Source organism: Vespula vulgaris, chromosome 13, assembly GCF_905475345.1.
Source record: "Vespula vulgaris chromosome 13, iyVesVulg1.1, whole genome shotgun sequence".
NCBI classification, from domain to species: domain Eukaryota; kingdom Metazoa; phylum Arthropoda; class Insecta; order Hymenoptera; family Vespidae; genus Vespula; species Vespula vulgaris.
The window spans coordinates 1279360-1295000 of NC_066598.1; the positions used below are offsets into that span (position 1 = coordinate 1279360).

Below are 15641 nucleotides of genomic sequence, written 5' to 3' on the forward strand. Positions count from 1 at the left end.
AAAGGAACCACAATTCCAATGTCCCCATTGCGTCTACAGGGCGAAGCAGAAGATGCATATCGCGCGGCACATGGAACGAATGCACAAGGAGAAGCTTTACAAGCAACAGGAGCTTGTCTAAGGGCTCGCCCTCGTCGACTTAAAGCCCTTTCTACTATTATTTTTAACGTCCAATCGAAGAAAGAAAGACGTTAAAGTCGACGAGCCTCGAAGAACGTTTATTCACCGACCAAGAAGAAACGATGAAATATTATTATTAACTAAACTAATAGTAATAATGCGTGACTATTTGTCGCGCACCTGCCGGTTGTCGAAAAGGGAGAAGAACGGTGGGACCCTTTTTTTCATAAAAAAAAGAGGTCTACCCTACGAAACAACAACCATCGTTACACCACCCTTTTCTCCGTCGACTCGATCTTGGATTCCGCTTTTTATCCTTTTTCTTTCATCTAGGGTATATTATCGCATTGCTAGCTGTAATTGTATTATTATTAATTATTATTACTTCCGTGATAACTTTTTTTTTCTTTTTTTTTTCTTCTTCTTTTTTTTCGACATTTTTTTTTGTCTATTCCATTTTTTTTTCGTTTTTTTTTTTTTTTACTTTCCTCGTTCCGTTTCGTTTCGTTTCCAACGAGATGTTTATTCGCGCGTTTAATGAGAGAAACAAGTCGATTTCCCTGACTAGGTGCGAGTCCTATTAATGTCTTCTGTTTTAACGATTCTTTACGAGCTCGAATTATCCTTATATGTAAGAGGTTTGAGACCTTTGCGTATTTTTAAGGTCCCCAGCGTCGTATCTCAGGTACCATTATATATGCCTTCTAATATCCATAACACGCACACACGTACACGTACACGCTATATATGTATATATACAAACGTATATATAGTCTATGTATGTGTGTACGTGTGTGAGTGTATGCGATCGAATTTTTCGGGAGAAAAAAAAGAGAAAGTAAAAAGAAGAAAAAAGAGAAACCAAGTAAAAAAGAAACAAATACGAAGCAATAGCGATTCGAGCTCGAAGGGATTGGAAAATTTAGCATGATAAAAAAAAGAAAAAAAAGAAAAGAAGAAAAATAGTAAGAGAGGAAGATGATCGAGAAGATCTACGGACTCGCATCGAGTGGGACTGAGACCGTTCCGGGTAAACACCGGAGCTCTTCCATAGCAACCATTCTGGTCACACTGGTTCCATATTTTTAAACGAACGTTGCCGTGCGCGTGTGGCTTACTGGGGACAAATCGAAAATAACTAGACTAAACCTCATTCAGAAGTTTCGGAGTCGAAGAGAGTCCTGTTGGTGAGGTCTTGAACGCAAGATTAAAGAAACAAAAAAAAAAAAACATACAAAACACAAAAAATATACAAAAAAAAAAGAGAGAGAGAGAGAGAGACAGAGAGAGAAAGAAAAAGTATTTTTGAGGAAAGACAGAGAGATGATACAGACAGACAGAAATAGAGATAGATAGAGATAGATAAATAGATATATAGACAGATAGAAGGAGAGAGAGAGAGAGAGAGAAAGAGAGAGAGAGAGAGAGAGAGAGAGATAGTCGCCAATCGACCCGGCAAAAAAAAAGAAAAGAAAAAATCGTGCAAAAAAAATATATACATACATGTATATATATATTTTTTTGTTTTTTTTTTTTTTCTACAAACGACGCGTCGATCCTCGGCCGATCTATCTAATGTGATGATCGACCATTCCGTTCCTTTTTACTGTGATCTCACTTATGTCACACGATATACATAAGCAATATGTATATCAAGGATAAGAATGATATGAAAAGAAAAAGATGCAAAGACAAAAAGAAGAAAAAGTATAAAAAAATATATATTTATATATATATATATATCTCAACGCAAAATAGACTCGGATCGATGCGTCGTCCAAAGCATAATTTATTTATGCCATTATTATCTTCTATGCTTTTTATATAATATTTTACAATTTAAGAGAATCCTTTTTTTTTTCTTTTTCTTTTTTTTTTCTTCCGGAGCTTTCCTCCCTCTTCGTCTCGAGGCCCCATCCCCCCCCCAAAAAAAACAGATAAGAAGACTTTTTTTATTATTTTAACTTCGGAGTTGAGGGAGCGACAGACTAGAGAGAGAGAGAGAGAGAGAGAGAGAGAGAGAGAGAGAGAGAGAGAGAGAGAGAGAGAGATAGAGAGAGATAATTAGACAGACAGAGAAAGAGAGAGAGAGAAAGAGAGAGTACAGTATTAGTCGTTTAGTCGAGTGATCCATCGATCCTCACGATACGACTCCTTCGTGTTCCCTTTTCGTTCCTACACAGACATAAATATTACTCACAGAGATATACACATACACATATATCCACCCACTCACACATATACATAAATGCACAGTCAATCAAACAAACAAATAAACACATAAATTTATTTCGTTTATTCCATATATATATATATATATATATATATATATATATATATATATATATATAGAATAAAATACATAGAATATACACGTATACAAATTCAGAAGATGTAGAGACTGCAAGCTCGATTTACATACATATACATATCTATAATCATATATAAACAATTGCATTTACACAATTACTTTTACATTTTCGTATAAGTGAATGCTTTAAGCAATATTTGACATATATACCCATATATATTCATGTGCATTCACATGCATTTACACACACATACAAACATAATCGAGCTCTCTGTGGTAATTCTTTGAAACGGGATAATTGTGATCGCCAGACTGCCAGATACATTGAACATATAGATGATTCCTATATATGAATACATTTAAGTATATTATATTTATATCGTATAATATATATAGATAAATAACTCTCCCCTTTTATTCTTACCCGAGATATACAAACGAACTCTACCCTCGTCAACCCACGCTGCGAAAACCCTTACCACCCCAGTCAATGCCACCGTCCCCTTCAACACCCCGACCCTTATTTCTTTTCTTTTTTATTTTTTTTCTTTTTTTCTTTTTTTCTTTTTAATTAAACCTTCTCTTCATCCTCGTTGTAAGAGATTCTCAAAAAATGGACATTTTATCTAAACTTTTCCTCCTCTTCCTCTTCTTCTTTTTTTTTCTTTTTTTTTTTTCTTTTAAGTAAATGCCTGTTCTTTTCTTTTCTTTTCTTTTCTTTTCTTTTCTTTTCTTTTCTTTCCCTATTCCCTTCCTCCCTATCCTCCTCCCTATTTCCTTTTTTTTCCCTTCTTTTTTTTCTTCTCTCTTCTTATGATTAACAAAAGGCACGATGCCGGGTCGATAGATCGGATAGATATTGCTCAGCGTTATAAATTATATACCGAGCACGGTGTTATTCCTAGCGCCATTTTCCTTATTTTCTTCTCATGTGTATGATAATAAATACACATGGGTGTACACATACACACACAGACACGCACGCCAACATGCCGCATACGTTTATTAATAGATATACATATATATTATACATATATATTTTACGTAAAAATGTGCTCTCTGTATATCAATGTTCTTCCATAATGATAGTAGGAAAGAAAGGACATAAAAAGCCTTAAAGAAAATACTCTAACGCAATCGTGCAAATAGATAATGATTTCCTTTCTTTTCTTTTCTTTTCTTTTCTTTTCTTTTCTTTTCTTTACTTTTCTTTTTTTTTGTTTATTTTTTTGATTCGCGCCAAATCTCTCAAAATCTTTCTCTACAAAGTTTTCATATATGTATATATATATATACATGTGTTTTTTTTTAAACAATTTTTATTTCCTCTTATAATATCGCGATACTTTAATTTTATATACACCAGATTTCTGTGCCGTTGTTTATTATTTTTAATATTATTACTTTTTTCTTTTTATCTTTTCTTTTCCTTTTTTTAAGTGTATACAAAGAAATAAAAAAGAAACAAAAAAAGAGAGAAGGAGAGAGAGAGGAAAGTCGACGAAAATGGCGTCGATATATAGAAGCCAATAATAATAATAATGATATATTGTAATAATATATAATTTATTATTATTATTATTAATCTTATCGTGATACAGTCAGAGACAGAGATAGCGACAGAGACAGAAACGAAGACAGAGAGAGAGAGAAAGAGAGAGAAAGAGAGAAAAAGAACACAAAGAAAAGGCAAAGAGACAAAGCAAAGCGCGCATACACCCGTGCTCGGTTAAAATTGTACACTGGGTATATATCAAGTCCCGTATTCCTACGCCACGCCAAATCGCGCGCCACGGCCGTTCGAATTTCCATACTGTAGACAATATTTATGAGACAAGCTATACTAAACTAAACTAAACTAAACTAAACTAAACTAAACTAAACTAAACTAAACTAAACTAAAATAAACTAAACTAAACTAAACTAAAATAAACTAAACTATTTGTAAACTTTTAATTTACATGTAACAAGCGTTATAAGTGCGTAAAACGTCTGACGTTATCAAACAATGCTAAAGGAAAGAAAGAGATAGAGATAGATAAAGAGAGATAGATAGATAAAGAGAGAGAGAGAGAGAGAAAAGGGCAACCGAGCGACGTCACGATCGAATATCGATTATCCAAGAAGGATCAGGATCTATCGATCCTTTCGAGTATTATAACAACGATCTTCCTTTTTCTAATAATTGAAATTTATTCCGTCTCGTTTCGATCGTGAACAGTCTTCATAAAATTGTTATCTTATATATCTAAGAAGTTTTATCTTCCAGGATTGTTCGAGACTTTTCACGAGACGAGCTTACCGAACGATCGATAGACGAATTCACTGTGCAGATTGTTATAGTTAATATGTGGGACTCCACTATTGGTGATTAATGTAAGTCGTTTTATAGACGAGTAAAACTATAGCGAGAAAAGTTCGTTTAAATCTCGTCTCATACTTTTCGTTTCTCTCGAAAATCAAATCGGTTTTTTTTTTTGTTTTTTTCTCTTTTTCAATATTCAACTAAAATTGTGATCGTTTTGATTTGTTATCCGATATATTTCATATCTATTTGATTTTACGAGAGATTCATTTAGATCAGATTCCTAGTCAGTTTATTCTTCCGTTTAATCTACATATACGAAATATGTATGTCATATCGAAGGAAGGCCTATCGATTCTAACGAACATAGATGTCTAACAGTATGATTAATCGCAATAGATACACGCATACAAACATACATAGATACATACATTATTATATTTATAATCACACAACGAATTTTTCTCTCCCCGTAGTTAATAAAACACCATGTGAGATTCGTCCATTTATACACACAGTTCAACGCAATGTGAGTTTCATATGTTAACGACTCATACAACTGCATCGCACTATTATTGCTATTAGTACTATTACTATTACTACTGCTGCTACTACTATTACTATTATTATTACCGTTACTATTACTATTACTCACAAGTGCAAGTGCAATAAGAATATAAAAGATCTATGCCGATAATTTACTATCGGGCATATACGTATATACAATACGTAAATACATACATAGATACATAAATTTTTCGAAAACTATTCGAACTTACAACACCACTTAGGTGCATTTCAACAATTACATCGATGTATCGATCGAGACGTTGCTCAGCATGTTACTAAGCATGTAATGTTACGATAAGCGAACAAAACGAACATTTGTATTGTTGGATGATCTAAGAGAGAAAGGAAATAGAGTGAGTTATATCAAAAAGAGAATGAACGAGAGAGAGAGAGAGAGAGAGAGAGAGAGAGAGAGAGAGAGGGAGAGAGAGAGAGAGAGAATGAGTGATATGAGATGACGAAGATATGAGATGACGAAGATATGAGATGAGGTTAATGATATCACGATAATGATAATGATAATGATAATGATAAAGACGATGATTAAGATGATTAAGATAATGATGATGATGATAATGATAATGATAATGATGATGATGATGATGAAGACGATGATGATGATGATGATGATGATAACGATGATGATAATGACGATGATGATGTAGATGATGATGATAATGATGAAGATGATCAAGCTAATGATGCAAATGATTATGATAATATCGGAGATAAGAAAGAGAAAGAGAAAGAGAGAGAAAGAGAGAGAATGAAGATGATATCCAGTAATGACAAAAGCGTTGAGGATAAGAAGAAAAGAAAAAAGATATATATATATATATACACATATATATACTTATATATATATGTGAGTATATATATATGTATATTATATAAATACAAGCGATAGACGTTAGCGTTTAATCGATAATCGCGTTTTAATGGATCGACTTATGTATATGCATAGTTACTGAATATCGATATAATTGATAATTACTACTGCCTCACGAGGCCTTCATGCATGACGGCGGTTGCTACAAAAGACCGGGATGTAAACGCGAGTGACAGAGATAGATACAGATACAGAGAGAGAGAGGGAGAGAGAGGGAGAGAGAAAGTGTGGGTAGAATGATTTTATTCTTTTTTCTCCTTTTTTTTTTATTTCTGAGTATCAAAAGAGAAAGAAAGAGAGAGAGAGAGAGAGAGAAGTTTGAAATGATAGGAATGTTGAAAGAGAAAATATTGTTTTCTTTTTTTTTCTTCTTTCTCTTTTCAAAAGTCTCGCGTCAATCGACCGCCGTCATCGACAGAGATTATTAGATTATTAGGTATGTAAGAAGTACTATTAGGTAGGAACGTAGCTTTTAACGACTCCATTTTCTATTAACTAAAAAGCAAACTATAAATACGAAAGAGAAAGAAAGAGAGAGAGGGGGGGGAGAGAGGGGGACGCAAAAATTGCGTTGGTCTCTTTGGTGAAAATAGAATCTAATGGTCGGTCCTTGCCGAGGGTTAATGTGGGTTTATTATTTCTTTTTTTTAATCGAAGCCAATCTTCGAAAATGACATTCGAGAAGTGTTAAGGTTTATTATACGGGCGTATGTGAGCTTATTGTGTGATAAAGAAAAGAGAGAGTGAGAGAAAGAGAGAGAGAGAGAGAAAGAGAGAAAGAGAGAGAGAGAGAGAGAGAGAGAATGAAAATCTATGATTGTGTCTGCATCTATGTATGAAAGTGAGCAAATGTTTTTTTTTTTGATAGGATTGAAAAAAGGATTAAAAGGGATAAACGAGATGTTGATAAGAATTCATCGTTTACGACGATAGTGATAACAATGGTGATAGATAAAGAAGAGAGAGAGAGAGAGAAAGAGTCAAAATCGAAAAATGAATAAAACAAAAAAGAAAGGAAATGAAAAAAGAAACAGGCGCGTAATTAAAATTCGAGCCTCCCTGATTAAAGAGAGAGATTGAGAGATAAAGAGAGAGAGAGAGAGAGAGGGAAAGAAAAAGAGAATAAGAAAAAAAAAATTAATAATGCAACAGAGACGACGACACACGCTAACGAAATCAATCGTATTAATTTTCGTCCGTTGAGCGGAGCACACATTAAATATATTATTATATTATTACTTATATATATATATATATATATATATATATATATATATATATACATGTATACTACGCTTTTTTCTTTTTTTTTTCTTTACATTTAGAAAATTAATGAATTTATATTCGAAAGGTACCGGATACCTCAAGATCGAGATTCTTTTTATTTTTTAAAAGTTTTCTTTCAATAACAGTTCCCTCTTCTTACTTTTATTATTTTTTCTTCCTTTTTTCTTTTTTCTTAATCGTCGTGGGTAATTTAAAACAAAAAAAAAAAGAAAAAATATAAGAAAATAAAACGTAAAAGAGAAAACAAAAGAAAAGAGAGAAAAAAAGCGACGAGAATAATTTTCTACGTTTTTACGTAGGTATGGACTTTTTGTTTTCTTTCTTTATTTCCTTCTTTCTTTCTGTCTTTCTTTCTTTTTTCGGTTCATCACGCGAGAGAGCGTTTAGAGATTTTATTTTTTTCTTCCTTCTTTTTTTTCTCTTTAATTATTATCGCACGCTTAATAATACTCATGATACACCTCGGAAGTTACGATCGATTATAATCGAAGCTCCCCTTAACGGCGCGAAAGTGAAAATCGTGTCGTAAACGTGAAACAAATAATCTAAATTTCTAAATTCAGTCCCCATGTGCCTTCGAAACGTTTCAATCTGTGTTATATTGAGATCTATATAAAAAGATTCAAGAGGAAAAAATATAGTGAAAATATAATCGTCCAGAAAGAGAGAGAGAGAGAGAGAGAGAGAGAAAGAGAAAGAGAGAGAGAGAGAGAGAGAGACAAGAGAGATGATACAAAAATTATAAGGAGGGAGGGAGAAATCAAAACGATCCCATCATTCTCTTATAAATTATTTGCGATTGATTAAATACACACACACACACACGCACACGGAAATTAACGAGCGAAACGCAAGACAAAAAAAAATAAAAGATAAAGAAGATATATAGATATAGATGAACACGAATAGATAGATATAAAATATATAGATATTAGATAGTGAGAGAAACAGAAAGCAAATAAAAAAAAGAAAAAAGGAAAAAAAAAAAAAGAAAAAAAGAAACACCGTGAAATTTCGTGGCCGCGGTCAGTTTGACGAGAAAGAAAAAAAAAACAAAGAACAAAAGGAAAAATAAGTAATTCTTTTTTGTCTTCTTCTTCTTCTTCTTCTTCTTCTGCTTCGAATAGAAAGAAATAATCGGGAGTGCAAAAAGTGTTCCTCGGAGAGATTAAAAAGGGGTGTGCGTGATTAAAAAATTACTAACATGAGTGAAAAGGAATTTCAACGAAAAAAAGAAAAAAAATAGAAAAAAAGAAAGAAAAAAAAGAGAAAAAGTATACTAGTTGAATATTTTGAATCTTTTAAAATCTTCTAAATAAGTATTTGAGAAATATAAATTGTAAGGAAATTGGGACAAGAGATAAAAAAAGAAAGAAATTATATATATATATATATCATATATACATCATATAAATTATATATATATATATATATACACACACACATATATACATATACATATACATATATGTATGTATACAAAAGCGCATTTAGGTGAAGCATCGTAACGCCTTTTATAAAATCTGATTTTCTATCCTTCTCCCTTTTATTTTTTTTTTATTTTTATTTTATGCTTTATTCTTTTTCTTCTTCTTCTTTTTCACTTTGTATAACTTTATATTAGAGCTTCGTTTTCTTTTTGTTTTTTTTTCTAATCGCGTCTAATTCGAATCTTATACGGTAATATATATATATATATATATATATATATATACATATATATATATATATATATATATATATATATATAATTGGGCTTATTAATCGTATTTAATTAGGTGTTTATATAATTCTGATTTAAAAGCAAATATAGACGAGAAGGGAAGTGGGAAAGTGGGGATCGCGCTCGTGTTCCTTGGATTTAATTATTTTTTGAGGTGTCGGTTTGGGATTTGGGAAAACTCTAACCGAGGAGAATTAAGGAAAAAGGAAAAAAAAAGTGCAAAAAACAAAAAAAAAGAGAAAAGAAAAGAAAAAATTAATAATAATGATCGATCTAAACTCGTGGATATAAAACGAACGGGAACCTATTTAATTTAAATTTTAGAAAGTAAAACAAAGAAAGAGAGAAAGAGAGAGAGAAAGAAAACGTTAATTTTTTTTATACGCACAAACACATATATATATTTTCTTTTTCGTTTTGTATTTTCGTCTGGTCGTAGCATTTTTCAACAAATTATCAAGGAAGAAAAGAAAATGCAAAGAAAATGAAAAAGTAACAGGAAAATCGACTTTTCCACGTATTCTTTCTTTCTGTCTTTCTTTTTTCCTTTCTTTCTTTCTTTCTTTTTTGTTATTTTTTTCTTTTCTTTTCTTTTCTTTTTCTTCTTCTTTCTTATATGCGCAAAAAATTGTGTGTGATACTATATATTTTTAGAAGCTAAATACATATTTAATTCCATCCGCGCGCTGGATCGTGATCGAGTAGGAGGAGGAGAAAAAATGGAAAAAAAAACAGAGACAGAGAGACAAAAAGAGAAAAAAAGAAAGAGAGAGAGAAAGAAAAATAAAAAAAGAACATGGAGAGTAGGACGAAGGGAGGATGGGACGAAAGGAGGGTGCCGAGGGACGAAAAACGTTTTGGAAGCTTACGCGTTTAGTGAATTTAGGTACTAAAAAGATATATTTTATTTTATTTTATTTTTAATTTTTTTTTTTTTGGTGTAAAATGCACTACATTGCCATCCAGATATTTAAAGGGAGAAAGAGAGAAAGAGAGAGAGAGAGAGAGAGAGAAAGGAAAAAAGAAAAAGAGAGATAGAGAGATGAGAAAAAATTTACACAGCGATTTATTTTTTTGTATAATATATCTCTATTATTCTATGAAAATTTATACTATGGAGGGGATAATAAATACTTACTTTAATCATAGTGCATTCGAAAGGACAACGCAGGACGTTTATTTCCAATTCGTAATGTGTGATGGGTTCGGAGACACGGGCGCGAATGATTTATTAGAAGGAAAGGGAACAAAGGAAAAAAAAAGAACAAAAAAAGAAAGAAAGAACAAAAAAAAGTATATATATATATACCCGGTGAGAGCGCATACATTGCATATGGGCGGACAAATTGTATAAATTTTTTTATAGCTCGAGGAAAAAGAGATCACGAAAAAAAAAATTAACGAGAGATAGAGAAATAGAGAGAGAGAGAGAGAGAGAGAGAGAGAGAGAGAGAGAAATAAGTAGATGTTTAGATTATTTTTATTATTATTATTATTATTATTATTATTATTAATATTATTATTAATATTATTATTATTAATATTATTATTCGAGCAGATCAGCGTTCTGTCGAGAGTTTAAGTTCATTTTCAAATTTCCGTGGATAGGGAAGAAGGGAGAAAGGGTAGGGAGGAAGGGAGGGAATTTAAAAAATGGTTATCTAGATTTTTATTGCAATTTTTTTCGGCCTTAATATTTCGACGTATGTAAGCCCATTGTTGTTGAAAAGAAAGATAAAGATAAAGATAAAAAGAGAGAAAGTAAGAGAGTGAATGGAAATGAAAGGATGTGTTGTAATAGCAAGAGAGAAAAAGAGAGGGAGAGAGAGAAAGAGAGAATGAAAATGAAAAGATGTATGCAAGAGTGTATGCGCGTGTGAGAGAAAGACGAGCACAATCGAAATTTATTGCCGATATAATCGATGGGGCAAGTAATATATACTTTTATATATTCCTTATATACATATTATATTTGGTAAATATAATGAATAATTTAACGAAAGTGAACGAGACAAGAAAAGGATAAAAGACAAACGTTGTGTGATAAAATTAGCTCGGTCAAACAAAAAAAAAAGAGAAAAAAGCAAAAAAAGAAATTATAAATAGAAATACGTGAAATGATTTGGCAGACTATTATAAACGTTTAACGAGAAATATTTTATTTAGATCTTAAGGACCAAAAATAAATGGCAAGAAAGATAAAAAGAGATAAAAGAAGATAGAGATATAGAGAAAGAGAGAGAGAGAGAGAACAAAAATTTATTTACCGACACGCAATGTCAAAAACTTGCAACAAAAAAAAGTGAAAAAAGGATAAAAAAAAAAAGAGAAATTAAAATTTATTCTACGATAAAATTATTTTATTATTACGATTAATATTGTAGCTTGGTACTTCTGTTTGACAGAAGAATTCGCTCTTTTAGTTTATCCGTGATCTTTTCTATAAGATAGACAAAAAGAAAGAAAAAGAGTGAGAGAAAAATTATTTTTATTATGTTTATTATTATTTTTTTTTGTCCTCACGGATACAATCAAAAATGTAAATTTAAATATTAAATTATATCGTTGAAGAATTTTGCAACCGGTCGAGATCGTTGAGCTCATTGTTAGACAAAATGTTGGATAAAATGTTGGATAAAATTAACAAAAAGAATTACTATATTTTTTACATTCTATATTATTAAATTAATATAATATTATTATATGTATTATTATTATTATTTTTATTATATATTAATATATTATTCTTATTATTAATATTATAATCTAATATGTATATATATATATATGTATGTATATATATATATATTATTTAGTTTAGAACTTCGGAAGATAAGAAAAAGTTGTTATGAAAAAAGTTTTGTTAAAAAAATTTTCCAAAGTTTTCTCGTAGCCTAAACGGGCAATTTTTTCGATTGAATTTAAAAATAAGAAAAGGAATGACTCGATGATCTCGATTCGAAATTCGAAAAAAAAAAAGAGAAAAAGAAAGAAGTAAAAAGAGAACGAAACGACGACGACCAAAAAAAAAAGAAAAGATAAAAAAGTGTACTTCGACCGAGCGACGAATGTGAGAAAATGAAAGGAGAAAAAAAATTAATATACCACATAAATTAAAGTGAGATAAAAATTTATTCAAACTATTAAAGATGGAAAATGTGATTCATCATCAATTGCAATTGACCTCGTGCAACGTTTTAAACTCCGTGAGCGAGTTCTGTGAATGCGAGTGCGTATGTATACGTGTGCTTGTGTGTGTGTGTTTAATTGAAATAGTGTAAATGTGAGAAAGAGATAAACATATAGATAGAAAAAGAGAGAGAAAGCTGATAACGGCGATGAATGAATATTTGTAAAGAGAGAAAAGTAATGCGAGAGATGCGAGAGAGAGAGAGAGAGAGAGAGAGAGAGAGAGAGAGAGAGGAGAGAGTATAATAATTTGTAAAGAAAGTTCGACCATCCATTACTACCACCATTACCACCACTACCACCACCACCACCACCACCACCACCACCACCACCACCACCACCACCACCACCACCACCACCACCGATCAAGTCCTTAGGCTATTTTTGTAGCATTTTTGCGAAACGCTTTATATCGTCATATGTAATAGAAAAGAGCAAGAAGCAAAATGTAAACGCGAAAAAAAAGGCGACAGATGAATGAAAAAAATTAATACGCGAACATGTAATATGAATTAAGAGAGCCCGAGTGAATTGATTAATTAATTAATTAAATTTAATCATTTCTAATAAATTGATTAATTAATCAAATTAACGACGAAGAAGTGTCGAGCTAGGCGATGAAAGTCGAAGACCGAGTGTAAGAGTTTTACAACCGAGGAAGCCTTGTGTTAAGTGCCTTCAAAGTACGACGTAGATTTTAGGCTAGAAACAACAAAAACAAAAACAAAAACAAAACAGACAAACGAGATTAATTTAAAAAAAAATAAAAACAGAAAAAAAAAGAAAAAAGTAAAACAATAAAAGGAAAGCAAAAAATAAATAAGTAAATAAATAAATGAAAAAGAGAAGCGACACGAGAGGCGCTGGGCGCGTCCAGCTGCGCGAATATAAATTTTTTGTCGAGATATATAAATATATATAGCTGATATATATATATATATGCAATGGTAACACACAAACATGCATATCGTCGACACTCTCTTCTGCTCTTCAATTTTTATTAAAATATTTTCTCGATCGACCTTTTCCTTTTTTTTTTCTTTTTATTTTTTGAACGAACGGAAAGAAAAGATATTGAAAAAGAAAAGAAAGAATACAAAAATACGAGAAAAGAAAAATCCACGATTTAAAAAAAGAAAAATTCTTTTCTCTTCTTTTTTTGTTCCTTTTCAAATAAAGTTGCAATAAAAAAGAAAAGAAAGAAGATATCCTTAGATAATCAAATATTTTTTACGATCGAGAATATAAAGGAAAAAGATATCAGAAAGGTGACGTTGATAGTTAAATTAATTGATCGATGATCTATCGATCTTGAACGGCACGAGAGATCGTCGAGTTGATGCGTATCGAGTGATACCAGCTAATATACTAAAGCACACGCGTGTCTCGAAACCACAGTGATATTTTTTTAGAGAGAGAGAGAAAGAGAGAGAGAGAGAGAGAGAGAGAGAGAGAAATGGAAAAATATTTATTTTATAAATTCACGCTTAAATGAACAAAAGCAAAAACAAAAAAAGGGGAAAAAAGGAACAAAAAATTAAATTTAATTAAATTTAATCTCGATCGCTCGCCTTTGTACTGCCAGTAAGACGTATTCTACTCAACTCACGTTGTATCGATTTTATCGATCAAACAATAACGACGAGCCTCTCACGATTTATTTTTTATTATTATTATTATATTATTATTATTATTATTATTATTATTATTATTATTATTATTATTATTATTATTATTATTATTATTATGTATTTTACTTTTTATTTTATTAATTATATTTTTCTCCCTTCCCATCCAATCGCGTTCGTTCGAACTTCGATCGATTTTTCTGATTCCTTTTTTATACGTATAATATAATAAATATATATATATATTTATAGGTATATACACACATACACAAACACACATACGCATACACACATAGTATATATATTATAAATATTAAAAAAATATATATATACACACACAAGTATATTTAAGTATGTATTACAGCGACGTTCTTTACAGCGTCCATTCCACGAAAGCTTAGTGAGATTTTTCATTAATTTATGATTTTCCACTCGGCTATGATCGATATCGATCGGAATATATCGACGAACGATTGGATTAAAGAAGAAAGAAAAGAAAAAAAAGAAGGAATACGAAGGGAGAAAAAAAGGAAGAAAAATAAATGGCGCCCCGAATCGGGAGGGGCTCGTTTTATTAATCAAGCCAATCATATATTCTGTTTTTTTTTTTCGCAATTATTGTTTCCTTGGCTCACTCGCTATAATAGCCACACAATGTGATTCTTGCGATTAATTTTTTACACTACTCCAGTCTTTATATACATATTTATTTTCATATATATATATATATATATATATATATATATATATATATATATATATATATATATATACATATATATAAATATATAGTGTCGTACTCTTATTTTTCTTTTTTCTTTTTTCTTTTTTTTTTGCATAATTCTTTTTTTACCTCTCTCGTTTTTTCTTTTTTATTAGTTAATTAATTGATTGATTGATTGATTGACTGATTGATTGATTGATCGATTGATTGATTGATTGATTATAAATATCCAAGGATATATGTATCTATATTGCTCCTTCCTCAGCGCCGTTCCTTTTTTTAATGCGTTTTTTATTTAGACGTGTGTAAACAGTACAATTATCCGCGTATATTATTAGTAATAAATTTAAAAAAGAAAGAAATAAAGAAAGAAAGAGAAAATGAAAAAAAAATGAAACAAAAAAAGAAAAGTTATCGAATGCGGGAAGTTCCAAACGAATTTTCTTATTCACATTTCTTTTTCCCTTATTTTTTTTATAATTTTATTCTGCCAATCTTGATAGATAAAAAGAGAGAGAGAGAGAGAGACAGTGAAAGAGAGAGAAAGACAATGAACGTATATACTTAAATATATGTATATAAACTAATAAAAAAAAAAAAAAAATACAAAAGAAAAAGTATTGGAACGTCTCGCATTCTTGACTTTTAGAATACTACATATGCTATTTAGTATGTACAAGTGCTGTACTCGAATTGTATAATGAGAAAATATGTATGATGTGTGTATGTGTGAGAGAGAAGAAGAGAGAAAGAGAGAGAGAAAGGAAGGATGAAAGAAATGTTGGAAAGAGGAGGGAGGAGTAGAGAAAAACGAAATATGGAGTAAAACAATTAATCGAAGCGTGATAAAAAATGAAAAAGAAAAAAAGTAATCAAAAAATCGAGAAATGAGGAA

General features: G+C 30.8%; 1 protein-coding gene across 1 annotated transcript in view; it reads left to right on the forward strand.

Moving 5' to 3' along the window:
• The first annotated feature begins 1098 nt into the window (after positions 1–1098).
• Positions 1099–15641, forward strand: part of LOC127068532 (zinc finger protein 425-like) — a 31671-nt gene continuing 17128 nt past the window's right edge. Inside the window, exon 1 of the mRNA XM_051004813.1 lies at positions 1099–1150. Coding sequence (XP_050860770.1) covers positions 1099–1150 — 52 coding nt within the window. The remainder of the gene's footprint in view (positions 1151–15641) is intronic.